General features: G+C 39.5%; 2 protein-coding genes across 2 annotated transcripts in view; one reads left to right on the forward strand and one right to left on the reverse strand.

Moving 5' to 3' along the window:
• Positions 1-15,487, forward strand: CRYBA1 (crystallin beta A1). Its single transcript, XM_005693277.2, has 6 exons — positions 1-181; positions 1,787-1,851; positions 2,852-2,970; positions 4,296-4,437; positions 6,136-6,278; positions 6,718-15,487. Exons 1-6 carry the CDS (start codon positions 151-153, stop codon positions 6,863-6,865), a joined length of 648 nt encoding a protein of 215 aa, XP_005693334.1. The 5' UTR covers positions 1-150; the 3' UTR covers positions 6,866-15,487.
• The window catches only part of NUFIP2 (NUFIP2, FMR1 interacting protein 2), a 27,401-nt gene continuing 18,096 nt past the window's right edge, over positions 7,611-16,915 (reverse strand). The window contains exon 4 of the mRNA XM_005693278.3: positions 7,611-16,111. Within this exon, the coding sequence (XP_005693335.1) occupies positions 16,059-16,111 (53 nt within the window). The 3' untranslated portion in view covers positions 7,611-16,058. The remainder of the gene's footprint in view (positions 16,112-16,915) is intronic.

A 16,915-nucleotide genomic window follows, 5' to 3' on the forward strand; every position in this document is an offset into this window, starting at 1 on the left:
GCCCTGGAGGATGCCCGCCCAGCAGGCTGAGCCACCAAAGCTCCGGGATCAGGTGGAACAAAAGCCAAGGGAAAGCAGAGTGCTGACAGGGCCAGAGGCCGCTGGCCACGGGGCTATAAAGAACGGGAGCCACCGAGGAAGCGGCACCAGATGGAGACCCAGACTGTGCAGCAGGAGCTGGGTGAGTAAGGCCCTGAGGGGTGCTCTGGTCTTTCCTTTCCTCCCCCTGCCCAAGACTAGGGCCCCATCTTCCTGCCTTGTGGTCAGAGCCTCTCAGGATGGCTGGAGAAGATTGGGGGGACTCTGTGGGGAAGCAGACTTCTCTTGCCACCCCAAAGGAGTCACTTACATGACCATAACCACTGCCCTAGCCACCACACCTGGGAGGGGGACTTGGGGGCCCCAGAAATGACAGGCTTCTGGGGCACGGAGGGAAGTTGGGGAATGGGCAGAGGTAGGAGATGTTTGTTCAGAGGTTCAGAATGGAAAGACACATCACAGAGTTTACATGCATTCGTCCCGGGGCCAATACCAGTCAGAGGGAAAAGCCACGAATAGCTGTTTTGAATGAAGAAAACTGATGCATATGTGTCTGTCTTTCTTCCCTCTCTCCTTGTCCCCTCCCCGCTGTCCTTCCTTCCTTTACTCTTCCTATCATCTTTTCTGTCTTCCTTGCCTCTATGAGCCTCAATATCCTCCTCTGTAAAATAGGGATAATGACAGGGCTTACCTCATAGGTTCACTGTGAAGATTACATGTATTCAGGCAGGTAAACATAAAGAACAAGACCTGGCACAGAGTGAGCCATGGTGGTGTGTGTGTGTGTTGCTCAGTTGTGTCCAACTCTTTGGGACCCCAAGGACTATAGCCCGCCAGGCTCCTCTGGCCATGGAATTTTCCAGGCAAGAATACTGGAGTGGGTAACCATTCCCTTCTCTAGGGAATCTTCCTGACCCAGAGATCGAACCCAAGTCTCCTGCATGGCAGACGGGTTCTTTACCATCTGAGCCACCAGGGAAACCCTGAGCCATGGTTAAATGTTAGCTATTATTATCATCCTCTTTTTTTCCTCACTTTCCTTCAAAAAGTCTTTCGATGCCACCTGTCCCACTCCTCCAACCCTCACCATCCCAACACGGGTTCAGTGTGGTCCTCCATCAATCACTCTGGAGACCCAGTCAGTCCCTGCTCCTGAGATGTTCACCCAGGACATATTCAATAGGAACACAGATCAGGGCTGTGATGAGTGCTGGGAAGGAGGAAAGAAAGCAAGTTGCCATAGGCTGGGGAAAGCAGCAAAGTCTCGGGAAGCAAGATCGAGGCTGGGTAGGTCTAGGAGACAGAGAGGCAGGGAGGGAATGGGAGCATGGCTGTGGACAGCTGGTCAGTTTGAGGGCTAGGCAGAGCCAGATAAGAGTGAGACCACGCCTTGGTGATATGAGGGGTCTGGACCAGGTGGTTGCCAAGGGGTCTATATTGGGGTATGTGAGAATGAGGCAAGGCTATCGCGGGCGCCTGGAGGCAGGCAAGAGAATGAGAGCCACGTTTATTAAGTGGTCCTGGTATCTGTGCAGTGGTTTATCTGCATCATTGCTTCTCATCCTTATAATAACTCTGCGCATTGAAGTTTTACTGATGCAAAACAACTGAGGCTCAGCTAGTGAGAGGCAGAGTCTGCACCCCACCCAAAGTCTGTTTATTGGACTTCAAGCCTCTTTCACTTTCACGCGTGCCCTTCATCCCTCCCCCCAGAGGCCATGACACTGGTGTGTATTCTGTCTTCCAGAATCCCTTCCAACCACCAAGATGGCTCAAACTAACCCCATGCCGGGGTCTGTGGGGCCATGGAAGGTAAGCCCCTTTCCATCACATGGGAAATAGAGGAATCCATCAGGGCAGGGGTTGTGATACAACCTGAGTAGGACCCAAAGCTATGCTTTTCCATGGGACAGTGACCAGCCAGTAAAACATCAGTTTGTAAGGGAAGGGTCCAACCAAAGTCTAGATGCTGTCTCAGGAAGGCTCTCTCAGGATGCTCCCATTTGGACAGAAGGATGATCCTGGAAATCCTTGTTGGGTGGGAGATGTTACCTAGTTTTCTAGGTCAACTCTCCTCCATACTGCTAAAGTTATCTTAAAATAGAGCAGCCCAAGTGGATTATGATGTGGAGAAACTGAGGGCCCAGAAATGAGGATAGACTTGCCATCAGATCCCAAATCAATGATTGGATCATGGTCTCCTCCTGAGCTCAGCATGAGGCTGACTGTAACCACTGTCCGAAGTGGCTGATCCTCAGCCACTGTTTCCCTCAGCACCCTTAACCTCCTCAGTGGATCAACTCTAAGTCTGGTTCACAGTTTTGGGAGCTGTCCTCTAGCCAGGTTCAAGAGTCAATTTCTAGTTCTATGAAAGGGGTTTATCACAACTCTCCCTTAACACATTAGGTTTCTATAGCACGTATGGCCGAATACGCTAAAAGTTAATTCACAGGGAGCCCTTGGAGCTTCCAGAATCTTGGCTTTTGGGCCACACTTATGCAGAAAGCATGTTGGAATGAGTCCACAAATCCTTGGTATGTCCACAGGGCTAGCTATCATCCCCAGCAGACGATTCCTATCAGAAACCTGGCCCCACACCTCATCCCTATGGGCACGTGAACACTGCCAACCAGTGATATTATTTCAAAACCCTTCTTACCCTGTCTGCACTGGAAGAGACCTCATCAGGCCTCCTTGGCTGCAGCTAGTGATGAAAAACATTGGATCAGACACAGGTTAAGATGTTGGCCTGGGCCTCTGTTCTTCCTGATGGACCGTTCTAGCTCTATTCTCCCATTTAATCCCATTTCAGATAACCATCTATGACCAGGAGAACTTCCAGGGCAAGAGAATGGAATTCACCAGCTCCTGCCCAAATGTATCTGAGCGCAATTTTGACAACGTCCGGTCTCTCAAGGTGGAATGTGGCGCGTGAGTATCAACCTCAGCAGAATCTCAGGCCTCCTATTTCTGATCCCTTCAGACACGCAAGCATAAAGATGGAGATCAGAGAAGATGTTCCTCCAGACTCTAACCATTTCTGGGAGAGAAGAGTCCATACTTAAATAATCTCAAAGAATTTTTATTACGTGTGCAATTAACTCAAAGCTAGAAGGAACATGAGATTGTTCATGGCTTGGAATTGGATCTGGGGGAGATTAAAGAAATACATATCATGGAGTGGGGCAGTGAAGGTAACCAGCTCTGTGCTTCTGGAGCCCATAGGCTTCTGCCTGGGGTTCTCTCAAAACAAGCCGCAGGCCCCTTGAGTTTTTCTTGCCTACACAAAATAGAGAGCAAACTACCAAGCTACAGCCTCTTCACAGCTAACTCCCCTTCTATGTCCCAGAGCAGACACTGAGCTAATTTCTCTATATACAAAGAACTCAACTCCAGAGAGTCATATTAGTTTCTAGCTAGTCTTTCAGGAGTTTCTTGGTGGTGATTAGTGTCCTTGGCAAGGAAGATCCTCTCTTGTTTTGTCTTCCTGCTCTTGGCAAGTTAATTGAGTCCTTGATCATCTGAAAACATTTCACTGAGCCTGAAAACACAAAGGCTAGGTCTAGGCAGAACTGGCTGTATATGTAAATAGGCTTCTACAAGTTGTTCACCCCCAACTTAGAGCTCTTCAACCCTCAAAGTGAAATACTTTAAGGTGTCATCAGTAACTAAGACCTGGTTGAAAAAGGTCAATCTGAGCTGTTTTAATAAATAAGGCAAAATAAATAAATCAGGCATACAGAGGTCTGCAGGAGAAAGAACCCACAAAGTTATAAGGAAACAAGAGACTTAAGTCATCCATATGCTTCCTATTCATCTTTGCTTCCTTAGAAGCCAATAGGTTTGGCTGGAGCCAATGCCATAGTCTGGGGTCACAAAGGGACGGACACAACTGAGTGACTGAACTGACCTGAATGCCCTAGTCACTAGATCCTGAACCTGGAGCTCTGAGTAGAGAATATAGCACCTTGAGGAGAAAGGAAATATAATTTCAGAATGACTTTGCCAGTACTCATTACTCAAGCCACTGAAGTAGACCTCTTCAGTAGACAATCCCCAAACAAATATATTTACAAACCTGCACAGTGCAGCTGCCAGCTCATTCCCCACCTCTTGCGATAAATGTATGACTTTGTACGGCTCTGTTGGAACTGGCTATTTCACCCACTGTTAACATCTAAAACAAAGATGCTTTCTCCTTGTGGCCATGTAAGCTCTGAACACCATGAACAAACACCATTACTTGTCTTTGGCAGCTGGGTTGGTTATGAGCATACCAGCTTCTGTGGGCAACAGTTTGTCCTGGAGAGAGGAGAGTACCCTCGCTGGGATGCCTGGAGCGGGAGTAATGCCTATCACATCGAGCGCCTCATGTCCTTCCGCCCCATCTGTTCAGCTGTGAGTCCTTGAGATTTTCATGTCTGTGCATGTGGGGGATGGATAACAGAGGGTGCACATGGACTGACGTATTTCCCATCAGTTGGTTATGCTGAAATGTGGCAGGAAGAAGATAAAAGTATAAAGAGAAAAACACAAGTCTGCCATTTTATTTTTTCTCTCCTAGATATTTTCATTAAGGCAAAAGGGCAGGCCTTCCTGGGCTTCCCTGGGGGCTCAGACAGTAAAGAATTCGCCTGTCAACGCAGGCCCTGGGTCGGGAGGATCCTCTGGAGAAGGAAATGGCAGCCCATACCAGGGTTCTTGCCTGGGAAAATCCCACGGACAGAGGAGCCTGGTGGGATACAACTTAGCGACTAAACAACAAAGGGCCTTCTTAGAGGTGGCAGGAAGCAGATACTCAGATCTTCAAAAGTGCAATAGGATAATTACAGCACTTGGCATGTAGTAAATCCTTGAACAGTTAAATTTCAATCTATATACTATTTTACTTAGAAACAGGGAAAAGATGAAGTAACTCTAGTGTGTGGGATGACTGAAGAAACAGGCAAGACTTCCAGTACCTCTTATCTTTGATTCATAACTTTGTTTCTAACACTAAAGTGAAGTCGCTCAGTCGTGTCCGACTCTTTGCAACCCCATGGACTGTAGTCTACCAGGCTCCTCCATCCATGGGATTTTCCAGGCAAGAATACTGGAGTGAGTTGCCATTTCTTTCTCCAGATCTTCCCAACCCAGGGATTGAACCCGGGTCTCCCACATTGTAGACGCTTTACGGTCTGAGCCACCAGGGAAGTCATACACTAAGCATTATCAATTATGCATCAGAATGGGATGCTTCTCCTCTGTGGAGAACTCAAGCACAAGCAGGGTGATCTTCAGGGGTGTGTTGAAAAATGATCCCTATATTGGGAATAAGGCTGGGCTAAAACCTTTTCAAATACTCATCTGTATAGTTAACAATCTCATCTTAAAGTCCTACCAAAATTCAAGCAGTGGAGATGCTAAACTCCTCTAGAACTAAAAAGTATTTCCCTATCTGGGTGTGTTTTCATTTTAACTCTCGATTTCCTCCCCACCTCAGATGTATACTTTACACATAGTAAAATGCACAAATTCTAACTGTATATTCTGAGTTTTGAAAAATATCCATACCCACATAACACCCTGATCAGATATAGAACAATTCCATTGCCTCATAAAATTACCTGGTGTCCCTTTCCAATTGCTCCTTTCCACTATGACTAGGGCTAATTTTGCCTGTTTCAGAACTTCCTCAATGCTTGTGTAGTCGTCCTGTCCCCTACCAGACACTTACGTTTTTTCCAATGCTGTGTGCGTGTACCCACCCCACCCTCAACACACAGACTTACTTTTCCTCTCAACTTGTAGAACCTTTTCCACATTAGTATTAATCCTTGGTTGGCTGTCTCAAGTATTTTTTCCTGCTGTCATATTTTCTTTCACTGGTCTCTTGTGGTTCCAAACTATACCAGTTATTTGTACATTTTTAATGTCATAGTATTAAACTGGATTATACAGGATTACAGGTAGTTTTTAAAATCTCTGTATTGCATGAAATGTTTTTATATGAACTTTCTTCTATAAACCAGGGGCATTTTGAGTTTGACAAATGTGGCAGAGAATTATGATGACAAGCCTTAACACTGGTGCTAAACTGAAACTTCTGTATTACAGAATCATAAGGAGTCTAAGATTACCATTTTTGAGAAAGAAAATTTCATTGGACGCCAATGGGAAATCTCTGACGACTACCCCTCCTTGCAAGCCATGGGTTGGCTCAACAACGAAGTTGGCTCCATGAAGATACAATGTGGAGCGTAAGTGCAAAAGACAGGGTTGGAGCACATTTCAAAAACTCTTGCAGTTGTAAACCTTATGAATGTTAACCTATCAATGGTCATGTATTATCTGAATTCACACACTGATGTCCCATTGGTATGGCTGTCACATTCTAGCTATCAGAACTCCCAATCTCAAGTTTTTGGTACCACTATCACTTAACCTCAGCTTTTTCTTCCCCAAACATTCCACTACAGAAGGACTTACGTTGACTACTCTTACCTCTTTTCCACAACTTTCAGCTGGTTGTAGGCACCTGTTCATACATGCTGCCTGGTATATTTAGGATTGCTATTAATTTTTAAGCCTAAAAGCATTCCATACTATTGTGTTAGGAAAACCAGAGGTTCAGGTTTGGGGGTTGTTTACCAGGTCTCTAGCTAGTTATAATAACCTGATATCCTCTGGGTTTTCCAGCTGGGTTTGCTACCAGTATCCTGGGTACCGTGGCTATCAGTATATCTTGGAATGTGACCATCATGGAGGAGACTACAAGCACTGGAGAGAGTGGGGTTCTCATGCCCAGACTTCCCAGATTCAATCCATTCGCCGTATCCAACAGTAGTGGATTAAAAGCTCCAAGTAAGAATTCCTCAAGCATGAGACCTTCCTAAACAATCTAGAATAAAATATCTTCTGCTGATATTGCTTCCAAATGTTAGCTGCTGAAATCCACAATAAATGTCATTAAAAGAAAAAACCCCAACAACTTTGTAGACTGAATGCTTTATAGAAATCACGTTTACATGGCTAAGAATCTTTAAAGACAAGCTTCCATAAAACCCCAAGTTCCCTTTGGTGTCCTTGCAAGTAAGTCATTGCCAGACCAAGGATGATGATCCTCTATTTCAAAGAACATTAAAACATATAACCCAAATCTATCAGTCTATATAGTGACAGACACATTTTTGGTAACTGTTTTTGCATCTTTTTTCTCCTTACTCCCATTCTAACATTGATGCTATTTTTTCACCTGTGACAGATCACTGCTAAACAAACTTAGGAAGCTTCTCCAATTGTCACATTGTTTAGCTCAATTTTGGCTTATTTCAACTGTAAGAACGTAAGGCTCGGTGTCATGACAAAACACAGCACAGCTGTTCTCACAGAGGTGATTTTTCCAAGCATATGCCAATTCTAAGCACCTTAATAACCTGATTAGGAACTTATGACCATGCTATATTTAAGCCTTAAATTATTTGTACATTTGACCCATTTGAAAAATATTACCCATGTCACAATCTTACCTTAGTGCTCAGTAGATTTTTTTGAATTAAAGCACACAAAAGATGATAACACAAACACCTTGGAAACTTTAAAATTTTTTATTCAACAATGTACACTTATTGTCTCTTAATTTGATCTACAAATTTCTCAAGTTTTTTTTTTTTCTGATAAAATAAGTCAATCTGGGTATGGATGTAGAGTGCTTGTAATTTATATTTTTAAAACACTGAACATGAAGTAAGACATCAATAAAGGAAGATCATCACGTAACTGACACTTCCTTAGAATCCATGACATCAAAAACAGCTATGGCAAATACCTAAGCGTTTAGCAAAAGAGGAAATCTCTGGCCACTGTTCTTATATCTAGAAAAGGCCTATCTTTTTGACTGGGCAAAACAAACACTGAAAGAACATTTTTTAAATTGAGAGAAGGAAAGGAAAAAATCCTCTCATATACTTGTAGCCCACTAATTGTCCTTTCCCCCAGATTAAGAGGTAACAGCTCCTAAATGCTAACGCACACAACACACAGAAATTACTGCGCTCCTCCAATACATTCCAAGACTGAACATGTGAACTACTGACAGATGCTAAGGAGTAGCCATGACCATCAGAGATGATGCTATACTCCTGCATTCACGCCTTTTACGGCCATGCATTATGGGCCACCTTTTGCATTCTGACTAGTAGACTTCATTTTTAACTGTCACTTCCAGGCAAGATACAGAAGGGCGGGCTTGCTGTGTTTTCAGTCAACAACGTACATTAAGAGCATACTTGATGATAGAGAAGGTAATCCTCTTCTATACAAAGGAAAAACATAAAACGGAAATATTTCTTTTATATCTAGGAGCAAGGGGAAAATACCATTAGTATTATCTCTACTTAAACATATTAGCCTCTTCTACGAAGGTCCAAAAGAAAATAAAAAACAATCTTTCAAAAGATGATTTGACAAAACCTGGCCAGTACATCTACACAATCCTTTAAGTACACAAACATGTGAAATAAAGCTATTTAGTACATGCAGACTGCAGCAATGAAATCAAATCAGCTCAGTTTCTAAACTTGTTCTAATCAGCTTGGGCAGTTTTAAAGAGATACACATCTTTAACTTGTGCTTTGATCTTTAAACAACTGAATAATTCTAAATCTCAAGTCAATCATTCAGTAAACCAAAATTTATGCTAAAGCAAAGGTAAAAAGTTCATCCTACCTTTAAACCAGGTTTAAGACATAAAATTGTCACAAAACTCCATGTGGCAAAGGTCCTTCCTTCATTTCAGTTTCAACCACTTTTAATTTCTACTTGATCAAATAAACCAAAATTTCATTGGAGTATCCAACAGTTTGTAAAGCTGATAAAACTGCCCTGTTTAAAAAAAAAAGCCCTTTAGCAGACACGAGTCAAGCTCTCATTTTAAAGTTATGTTATTAAAATAGGTGCCAATTTTTCTCTCTTCTAGTTCCAATGATGAACTAACCCAGAACTCTAAACTTTGAGCCATGTTTCTACAGATGGTAAAGCTAAGAGCAGCAAAGTAATAAGGATAGGTCACTTTTGGTAATGACACACAAATTAAACTTTCAAAACATGTGCATAGCTTTATTCATCTACTTAGATCTAACCTTTTCATGGAGCTTCAGCAAAATTCGAGTGTGCAAAATGCATTTCTAAAACGTAATGCAAGCAAAGCTTTTCACATTTACACTGGCAGAAAATACAGAGAAACTAACAAGCCACAGTAGGGAGAGTTCAGATCTTTTCTTTTTTTAATGACAAGAATTGCACAGTTCATTATTTTGAGACAATTGTTGCAGACATAAATATTTAAAATTTTCTAAGCAAGGTGCTTTAACAATAAAAAATTTTAAAGTTGGGAAGAGCCAATAACTTGGATCATAGCTCACATAGAATTCCAAATTAAAGTGGACTCTTATCTCCATAGATTTTGCAAACAATGCTTTTTGTAACACTTTATAACACTAAAGGAAACAGCAAGCTGAAACTTTTCAAAGCACACAAGAAGTGGTGTCATCACATTACTTGAAGAAGGTGCTGAGCGGGGAGGGAAGGGAAGAATCTTTTTACTATTTCCCACTACAGAACAGCCACTAACAGACTAAGAACAAAATGAAAAAAGAAACAACCAAAAATGTAACTTAAATCACTTCCCAGTTTATAAAACAGTTCCAGTTTGTGACAAGATCTATAACTTGAAACAGAGAGCACCAGTTGGGCAATAGAATGAACATCTCATACTGCATAAAAATTAGTGAGGTGGTTAAGAACCATCAACTATCTCAGGCATTGTAACATGGCCTTTCCAATTTTATTATTTTTTTTTAAATATACATGCAAGGCACATTGATATAAAAATAGATCTCTGGCCAACAAATATATTAAATAAGCAAATTAAAATTTTGGCTTTGCAATATTGGCAACATCAAAATATAATCAGATAGCTTTGGACCACGTATCTTTCTCATATTCCTCCACCCCATTTGGTGTTATTCCTCCATCATAATTGGGTTCAATCTCCTTCAAGTATGTGCTTGAGAAATGACTTTTCCTCATGTCAAGTAGCATAAGTTTATCTTTCCTAAGTAAAAATACACTAGAGAAGCAGGATAGTTGGTTTTGATTGATTTGACTAAACTAAATCCGATTGGCTTGGGGCAATATTACTTCTCCTTTGTATACAAACAAAACTCACTCCCCAGTATATATAGCAGACAATTGTTTTCTTTCTAAAAGGTCAGCAACAAACCAATACTACTATTTCCTTTAAGCCATTCTTCCCAACTTCTCTTTTTGAGGCAGAGGGAATGACAGAAGCAAAATTAAGATTTTCAGTAGTAGAAGACATTTTAAGGCCAAAATGTGTAATACTAACAGAATATGTATTTTTCCTAAGTTAATATCCTTCACAGGCCAATACCATAAAAAACTTTTTGTACTGATCTCCTCCCAAAGGGAATTTTTAAATCCAATCACTTTTGCTAGTGGCTGTGCTACAGGAAAGGTATCAAAGCAACCTATAAAGATATGGTATATAGTCACGTAAAAAGTGCATCACATTCTTGATTTTTCAGTTTCTCATAGCAGCAGCAGGATTATTCCAAGACAGAAAATAGTTGTTATTTTCATCCTAAAATGCAACAATACCTAATGAAATGTATTCAATATCATGAAAGGATCTTCCTCCACGGAGGATAAATGAAACAGATTAATAAGACAAACAGGGGCAAACTAAAGGCATTCATTCATATTTACATATTAAAACCACTTTTGTTAACACCAAATCTTTACACCTAGCAAAAGTAATATTTAAGGATAAAGCAGACATTACTAAAGCAGTATCCATTTTTGGAGCCTAGTTTAGCACCTGAGGAGAGGGTATATGGAAAGCTATAATTTACCTCAAGTTGGTTTGTTGGTCTTTAGAATAAAATTTCAATATGCAATCCAAGTGAAACTGGACTGGAAAATAAATGTTTGCAGCTATTTTAATAAGGCTATAGAAAAGGGATACTGCGGTATTATAAAATGGCTTTAGAACTCTGGACATAAACAAAACTTAATAGGGAAATACGAATCAGCAATCCCATTTGTGAGGACGGCTGTTTCATATATTTCTAGCCCGGAATTGCTATTTGACTCTCCCAGTAATGCGAAAGCAACATACCATTCATACTTCACTGGGGGTTTTTGTTGTGCAGACAATTTGAAACTTCTACTTGTAAGCTCCATCTTGAGTAGCAGAATGGTGTGAAATTTAATTAAAAACCAGTAAACTTTGAGTGATGTGAAATTTTGCTTTTGAATGAAGCCAATGACTGACTCATCCTTCTTTAAACCAACCCATGGTGGTCCTTGTTCTCACACATCTGAACAGATTGAGGTACATTAAAAAAAAAAAAATTTAAGATAATTAGAAGCCCAACTTTCTCACTATAAAATAAAAGAATCCTGGTGCTCTGTCAATTAGTTAATGAAAATAACATTCTTATTAAGAACTAATAACCTAAGGCGTCTCTGCAAACATAAAGCAGCTTTTCTCCTAGTCTTATCCTCTGGCCCCTCCCCTTAAACAAGTAACACTTTGGGTGGGGGGGAAGATGAGAAAATTCTACCCTTTCTTTTAAAAATTCAACAGTAAAATTATGGGTAGGACTACTGAAAGACACTGCCTGATCAGAAGCTACAACTGGTGCAGTATTAACGAACCTGATCCCATGTATTTGTTCCACTATAGTCTGCTGAACACAGTTAGCACAGGTATACAAGAGGGATCAGGTGTTATTTGAGGATATGGCCCAGTGATAGAGCTATACTCATAATCCTTGGAAAGTGGACTTTTAATCTATTTCTAGGACTTGAGGAACAAAGTCTTGAAATGATGACTTTCTCCTTGGAGGAGTTTAAAATCAAACAATGTTCTCTTCCCAATTTCCTTGACTGTGGCCATTTGGTACATCACAAATTTCACACTAAATGGCTTTTTTGTATTTTAAAAAGTTTACAGCAAAAAATAAACCCTTAGATGCCTCCAGGTGGGTTAGCAACAAGCCTAACCACCAAGCACAAAACTACTGCTGCTATGTAATGTTTTCTGAAGAAACACATTTTGTATTGTGGACAACACTCATAATTGAGGCTTGCCATATTTCCCCTAGAAACTGTTATTTGAAAAAACAATGCAGCACTTTTTTTTTTCCTTTATAAAGTTTTCACCAAGATTCTGTGATTAGGAAAGCAGATGATTAAGGAAAACAGCAAAATTCTAAACCTCTCCAGCCATTTATTTCAAGAAAAAACAAACTGGCATTAACAAATTCCTAGTTATTGTCTATCCCCTCCTAGAAAGTAGAAAAGGAAGTGCTAACTATAGATGCTGTAAATACACTGTATGTGAAAGCTCATTACTAAAGTCAGAGTAAAGGCTATGGAATTAACTTCAGTTCATTAAAGTGGGGTGAACGAAGAGAAAGATAAATACACCCTGTCTTTTGAGGGGAAGGGGAATTATTCAAGACATCTACGAGAGTGGTATGTGACGCAGACACCTACAATCAAGGCAGATTTAAAAAGAAATCTTCACCCATAATTAGTATCTTCATAGCTATTAAAAAAATAGGTCATGATTTCATTCTTAGTGCCATTTTTCAAATACTACCCTTTTAAGGATTAAAACCACCTGACTTTATTCTGTGTAATGAAAACAAATGGCACAAAATAAATACAAGTTCATTCTCTGAATACTAATATAATGTCTTACACACATTCACTTACTAATTTTTAATATTTCCTTCTCTCATACACACACAAGCACTCAACACACACACAGACACACACCTTTTCAGTCTTTATAATGGAGGGATGTTAAAAATCCCCTCTAGACTGTATTTGGTTTATGCTACAGTACTAATACTCTGAGTTGAAGAAAAATTCTTTATACCGAACAATTACACATCAACGTTATTTAAATGTGCTAAATTAATCACAGCTGAAGTTTAGAAGCTTACACAAAATAATCAGGAAACAGATCAACTCTTTAAGATTTTTTTTTTTTAATAAGTGCTCTGTAAGGAATTGTGTGAGGACCTAAGAAGAAAGATTGCGACAAGTAGGGTTAAATGTTATCAAACAGCACAAAGGAGATATGTCCCAAAGTCCTGCTTGTACCTAGGCAAGTTAAGTCCATTAACCCAATGCCCCCAAAATACTGACAGTTAATATGATGGGGCACTAGGGTTCCAGAAAGTAAAGAGACATCCCTAACTCTATACCTCTAACCATATAATCAAGGAAATTTCAGTGGGGGAAATCAAAGTGAAATGTTGCATTGTTTCATTTAGAAGTGAGACTCAAAAACCTTTGGACAAATATAGAGAAGGGAGACATTCTCTTTTTGGCTTCTCTAAACAGGGAGGCCTGAGGGATATGGAAGGGAAGTAGTAAAGCAACAACAGCTTGTCAAAGATATTTTAAAGATAAACGTTGCTTCTAAATTAAAAATTCAGATGGGGGCTGTTTTTCTAATTCCTTTTAAAATATATATTCATTCAACCTCTGTGTATCACAAACCCAGAAAGTTTCTTGTGAGTTGTGAGACAGAAGAGCTTTCATATACCAGGCAAGCAAAATGGATGTTTAAAAAAGGGCTGGGGGGTGGGGATAGAGGACGAGAAGAGAGGGAGAGAATCTGGCCCTAAGGCGACAAGTGGTTACACAAGGCAATTGAACACACAGCAGAACTTTAAAACCTATAAAACAAACTGGAGCCTTTTTTCCTTTAATCAACCTTGTATCTTTTTTTTTAACCTTTTGAAAATTTTTATTTAAAAAAAAAAAACACAAAACACAGACTTCTTTCACTTCAGTATGTGGTATGATGCATTTTCCAGTTTGTTCAATGCTTTAAAGCTCAAGGATGCCTCTGCTTTCAATTGTACATGGGCCTGAAGCATCCTAGCTTTTGGCAAGCAGGCAGGAGACTCAACAAAAATCAAAATAGAACAAGGCAGACTAAATGCAGGGCACATCTGTAAACATATTATACATTTGAAAATTACAATATCCGTAAAAGTGATACAGTTTACAGGTGAAATGAAACTATCTGGAACTGGCCTACCACAAGTTTCTGAACCTGGACTGATACAATAAGTTATCTTATATATATATATATATTATATATAAAAGTTTTGTTTACATCAAGTGGAATTGGCAATCCATGCTTATACTTTTAAAATCTAAGCAGGGCAGAAATCCAGACTATAAAGATATTTTCTCTACTCTATGCTGAGTCCAACAGCTTCTTTGACAAACTACTTGTTAAAAGCCTCAAATAATCAAACAAAACAAGAAAACTCATCCATACTACAGTCGCTCAAAACTGGACATTTCTTAAGCAAAAGGGCTGAGCAAAAAGTAGCTACTTCCTCCCCAAAAAACCCTGGGGATCCAGTCTACTTTTATTAGAAGACTACATCTCTCTGTATAAATACCCTGCTATTTTAACCTGTATTTGACATACATGGATATACTAATTTCTGTGTTTGTGTGTGTGTGTGAGACGCGATGCTATGTCAGGCCAGAGAACTTGTTTTTATGCCACTAACATCACCCAACCTTATATTGGACCCTTAGTTTCTGCACACACAAAAAAATTTACTTTAGCATGCTATATACAAGCTGCAGTGCAACAGGATGGTAATGTGATAAGACAGGGCTGATGCTCTTCTCTGCCCAAAAGAAAATTTCCAGAATTTCACATTATTTTCCTTAAAAAAAGAAAAAAAAGAAAAAAAAAAAAAAAAACCATTTGCTCTAGTAATAAAATATATTTATTAAGATATAATTAGAAGCTAATAAGCTCAGAAGTATAGTTTGCATGAAAACACACCTTCTATAGGCAGGGTTTATTACCTCCTCACTGGCTAAAAAACATGAAGCTTTAGTTTTCATGGACTTTTTTCTTCCCCTTTTAGATTTCTGAGAAATTAAAAAGAATTTACAGAAAGGTACAGAAGTTTCTCTTCAGATGTTTGATGAAAAACAAGAAAAATAGCACATTTAGTGTTAGTGACAGAGAGCAAGTCTGGAGCACCTACAGTTGAAAAGCAGAATACATTTTTGCTCCCACTTACACAGTTATGTTAGAACATGGGCACAGGAGGATTTTTCCAGATTAAATATCTAAAGCCAATTGTTTGTTCTGTAACTTTTGTTTAAATGACACTCATGAAGTTTTTAAAGTCCAATAGGTAACCAAAGCCAAGTGAAACTATGTACCACCAACTATTTCAGAACTGTAGAACTTCAATGCCCTCCCCTATCCCCCCACCCCACAAAAAAATAAAAGGAAACAAAGAAAATATTTCCCAACACCCCACAGAGGCTGCTTATTCCTGGCAAGACATGCAAATCATATTCGCTAAAAAAAAAAAAAAAATATATAGAGACCCCTGCAAACTTCAAGGCATTTTATCCAGCATTCTCGCAGGGTTCAAAGTATAACCAAAAGATCAAGGGAGGAGTGGGGGAAAATGTTGAATCATTCTGGGTTCCCCGATATTAGTGTATACTTTAGTCACAGAACAAGATACAGAGATCTTTAAAAGTGGATTTGCCTTTCCAGTGGGTCATTAGTTGCCCAAGGTGATGACAGCAGGAACTTTAGAACCACGCTTGTTAATAAGTCCATATTCATTAATCACTTGCATTCACACTTAAAAACAAAAACTAAAAACAAAACAAAACTATTCAGTACCGGAGATTAAATAACCATGTGTAGTCTCTTGAAATAAATTTGTTTCCTTAAGAAGTCTAATTACTTTCAGTTGCCTTTTTTTAAATAACTATATATATATAATGTATATATATATATATTTGTATATATTATCCTGTGATTCTACTTATGGTTCCTCTGCTGCGTTGAAGATCTAGGAGCATAAAAGCCTTGTGTCCCCCATGAACGGTGGCTCTAATGCTGCAGAAAGGTTACAAATAGGCAGTCTGGTCCTTCATTGATCTGGACTATCCATGGCTTCATTGTAAGTGATTATCCTTTTGGGATCTGCAGGGAAGGTTAAAACATAAACACATAAATAAAAACAAAGTCTGAAATTCCCAAATGCCCATGTTCAAAAAATAAATCCCAATAACCATCATGAAACTGCCCTCTTTTATGAAAACACAATTTAAAGACCACTTCCTCTTTCTATTAACACACCTGTGACCCACTTTTCCTCAACCCATTTCAATGGATTCCCAGGAACAAGGTCCTCTTGCCAGTGAGGGAGACCTCCTATTAGAGGGTTGAGTTCAGTTAACCAGGACAATGTGCTTCTACTGACTAGAAAAGCAGCACATTTGAAAAAAGCAGACAAAATTTAAGTCGCCAATAATCCAATACTTTAAATAAAAACTCAGATTTATTTTCCTTTGTTCCTGGCAAAATGAAGTCAAAACTTATTTTAAGCAGTGTGGATTGTCTAGTAAAGAACTGTTCAAGTTAACACCTAACACCAAAAACTTCAGGTTAACTCAAGTCTGGCAGAGCTATCACTTCAGTTTTAATTATGATTTATTTCTTCCTTCTAATTTTCCACAGTACCTCCAGACTTTATTCTCAACAACGGCAAAAACCTGTGGATATCCTGGGCTCGAGTATAAAATAGTCAGAATGTGTTTGGCCAAACATTCCAGTGTTATTTTAAATTCCCGTTATTTATCTGTATGCCCCCCTCTTCTGGAGAGCAAAGATTGCATTACATACTACATCTATCTATCCTAAGAACTTTTAATCATACACATGCTTTAGTAAAAAAATAGGAAACCAATAAAACTTGCTATCTAACAGAAAAGTATAAAGGCCTGA

The sequence above is a fragment of the Capra hircus genome, chromosome 19 (genome assembly GCF_001704415.2).
Source record: "Capra hircus breed San Clemente chromosome 19, ASM170441v1, whole genome shotgun sequence".
Taxonomy (NCBI): domain Eukaryota; kingdom Metazoa; phylum Chordata; class Mammalia; order Artiodactyla; family Bovidae; genus Capra; species Capra hircus.

What these genes read in the sequence shown, in the direction of transcription:
- CRYBA1 (XM_005693277.2), top strand. Translation starts at nt 151, where the DNA reads ATGGAGACCCAGACTGTGCAGCAGGAGCTGG. An exon ending in CTCAAGGTGGAATGTGGCGC is followed by an intron (nt 2,971 to 4,295) that starts GTGAGTATCAAC and finishes TGTCTTTGGCAG; the next exon opens with CTGGGTTGGTTATGAGCATA. An exon ending in TCCGCCCCATCTGTTCAGCT is followed by an intron (nt 4,438 to 6,135) that starts GTGAGTCCTTGA and finishes TCTGTATTACAG; the next exon opens with AATCATAAGGAGTCTAAGAT.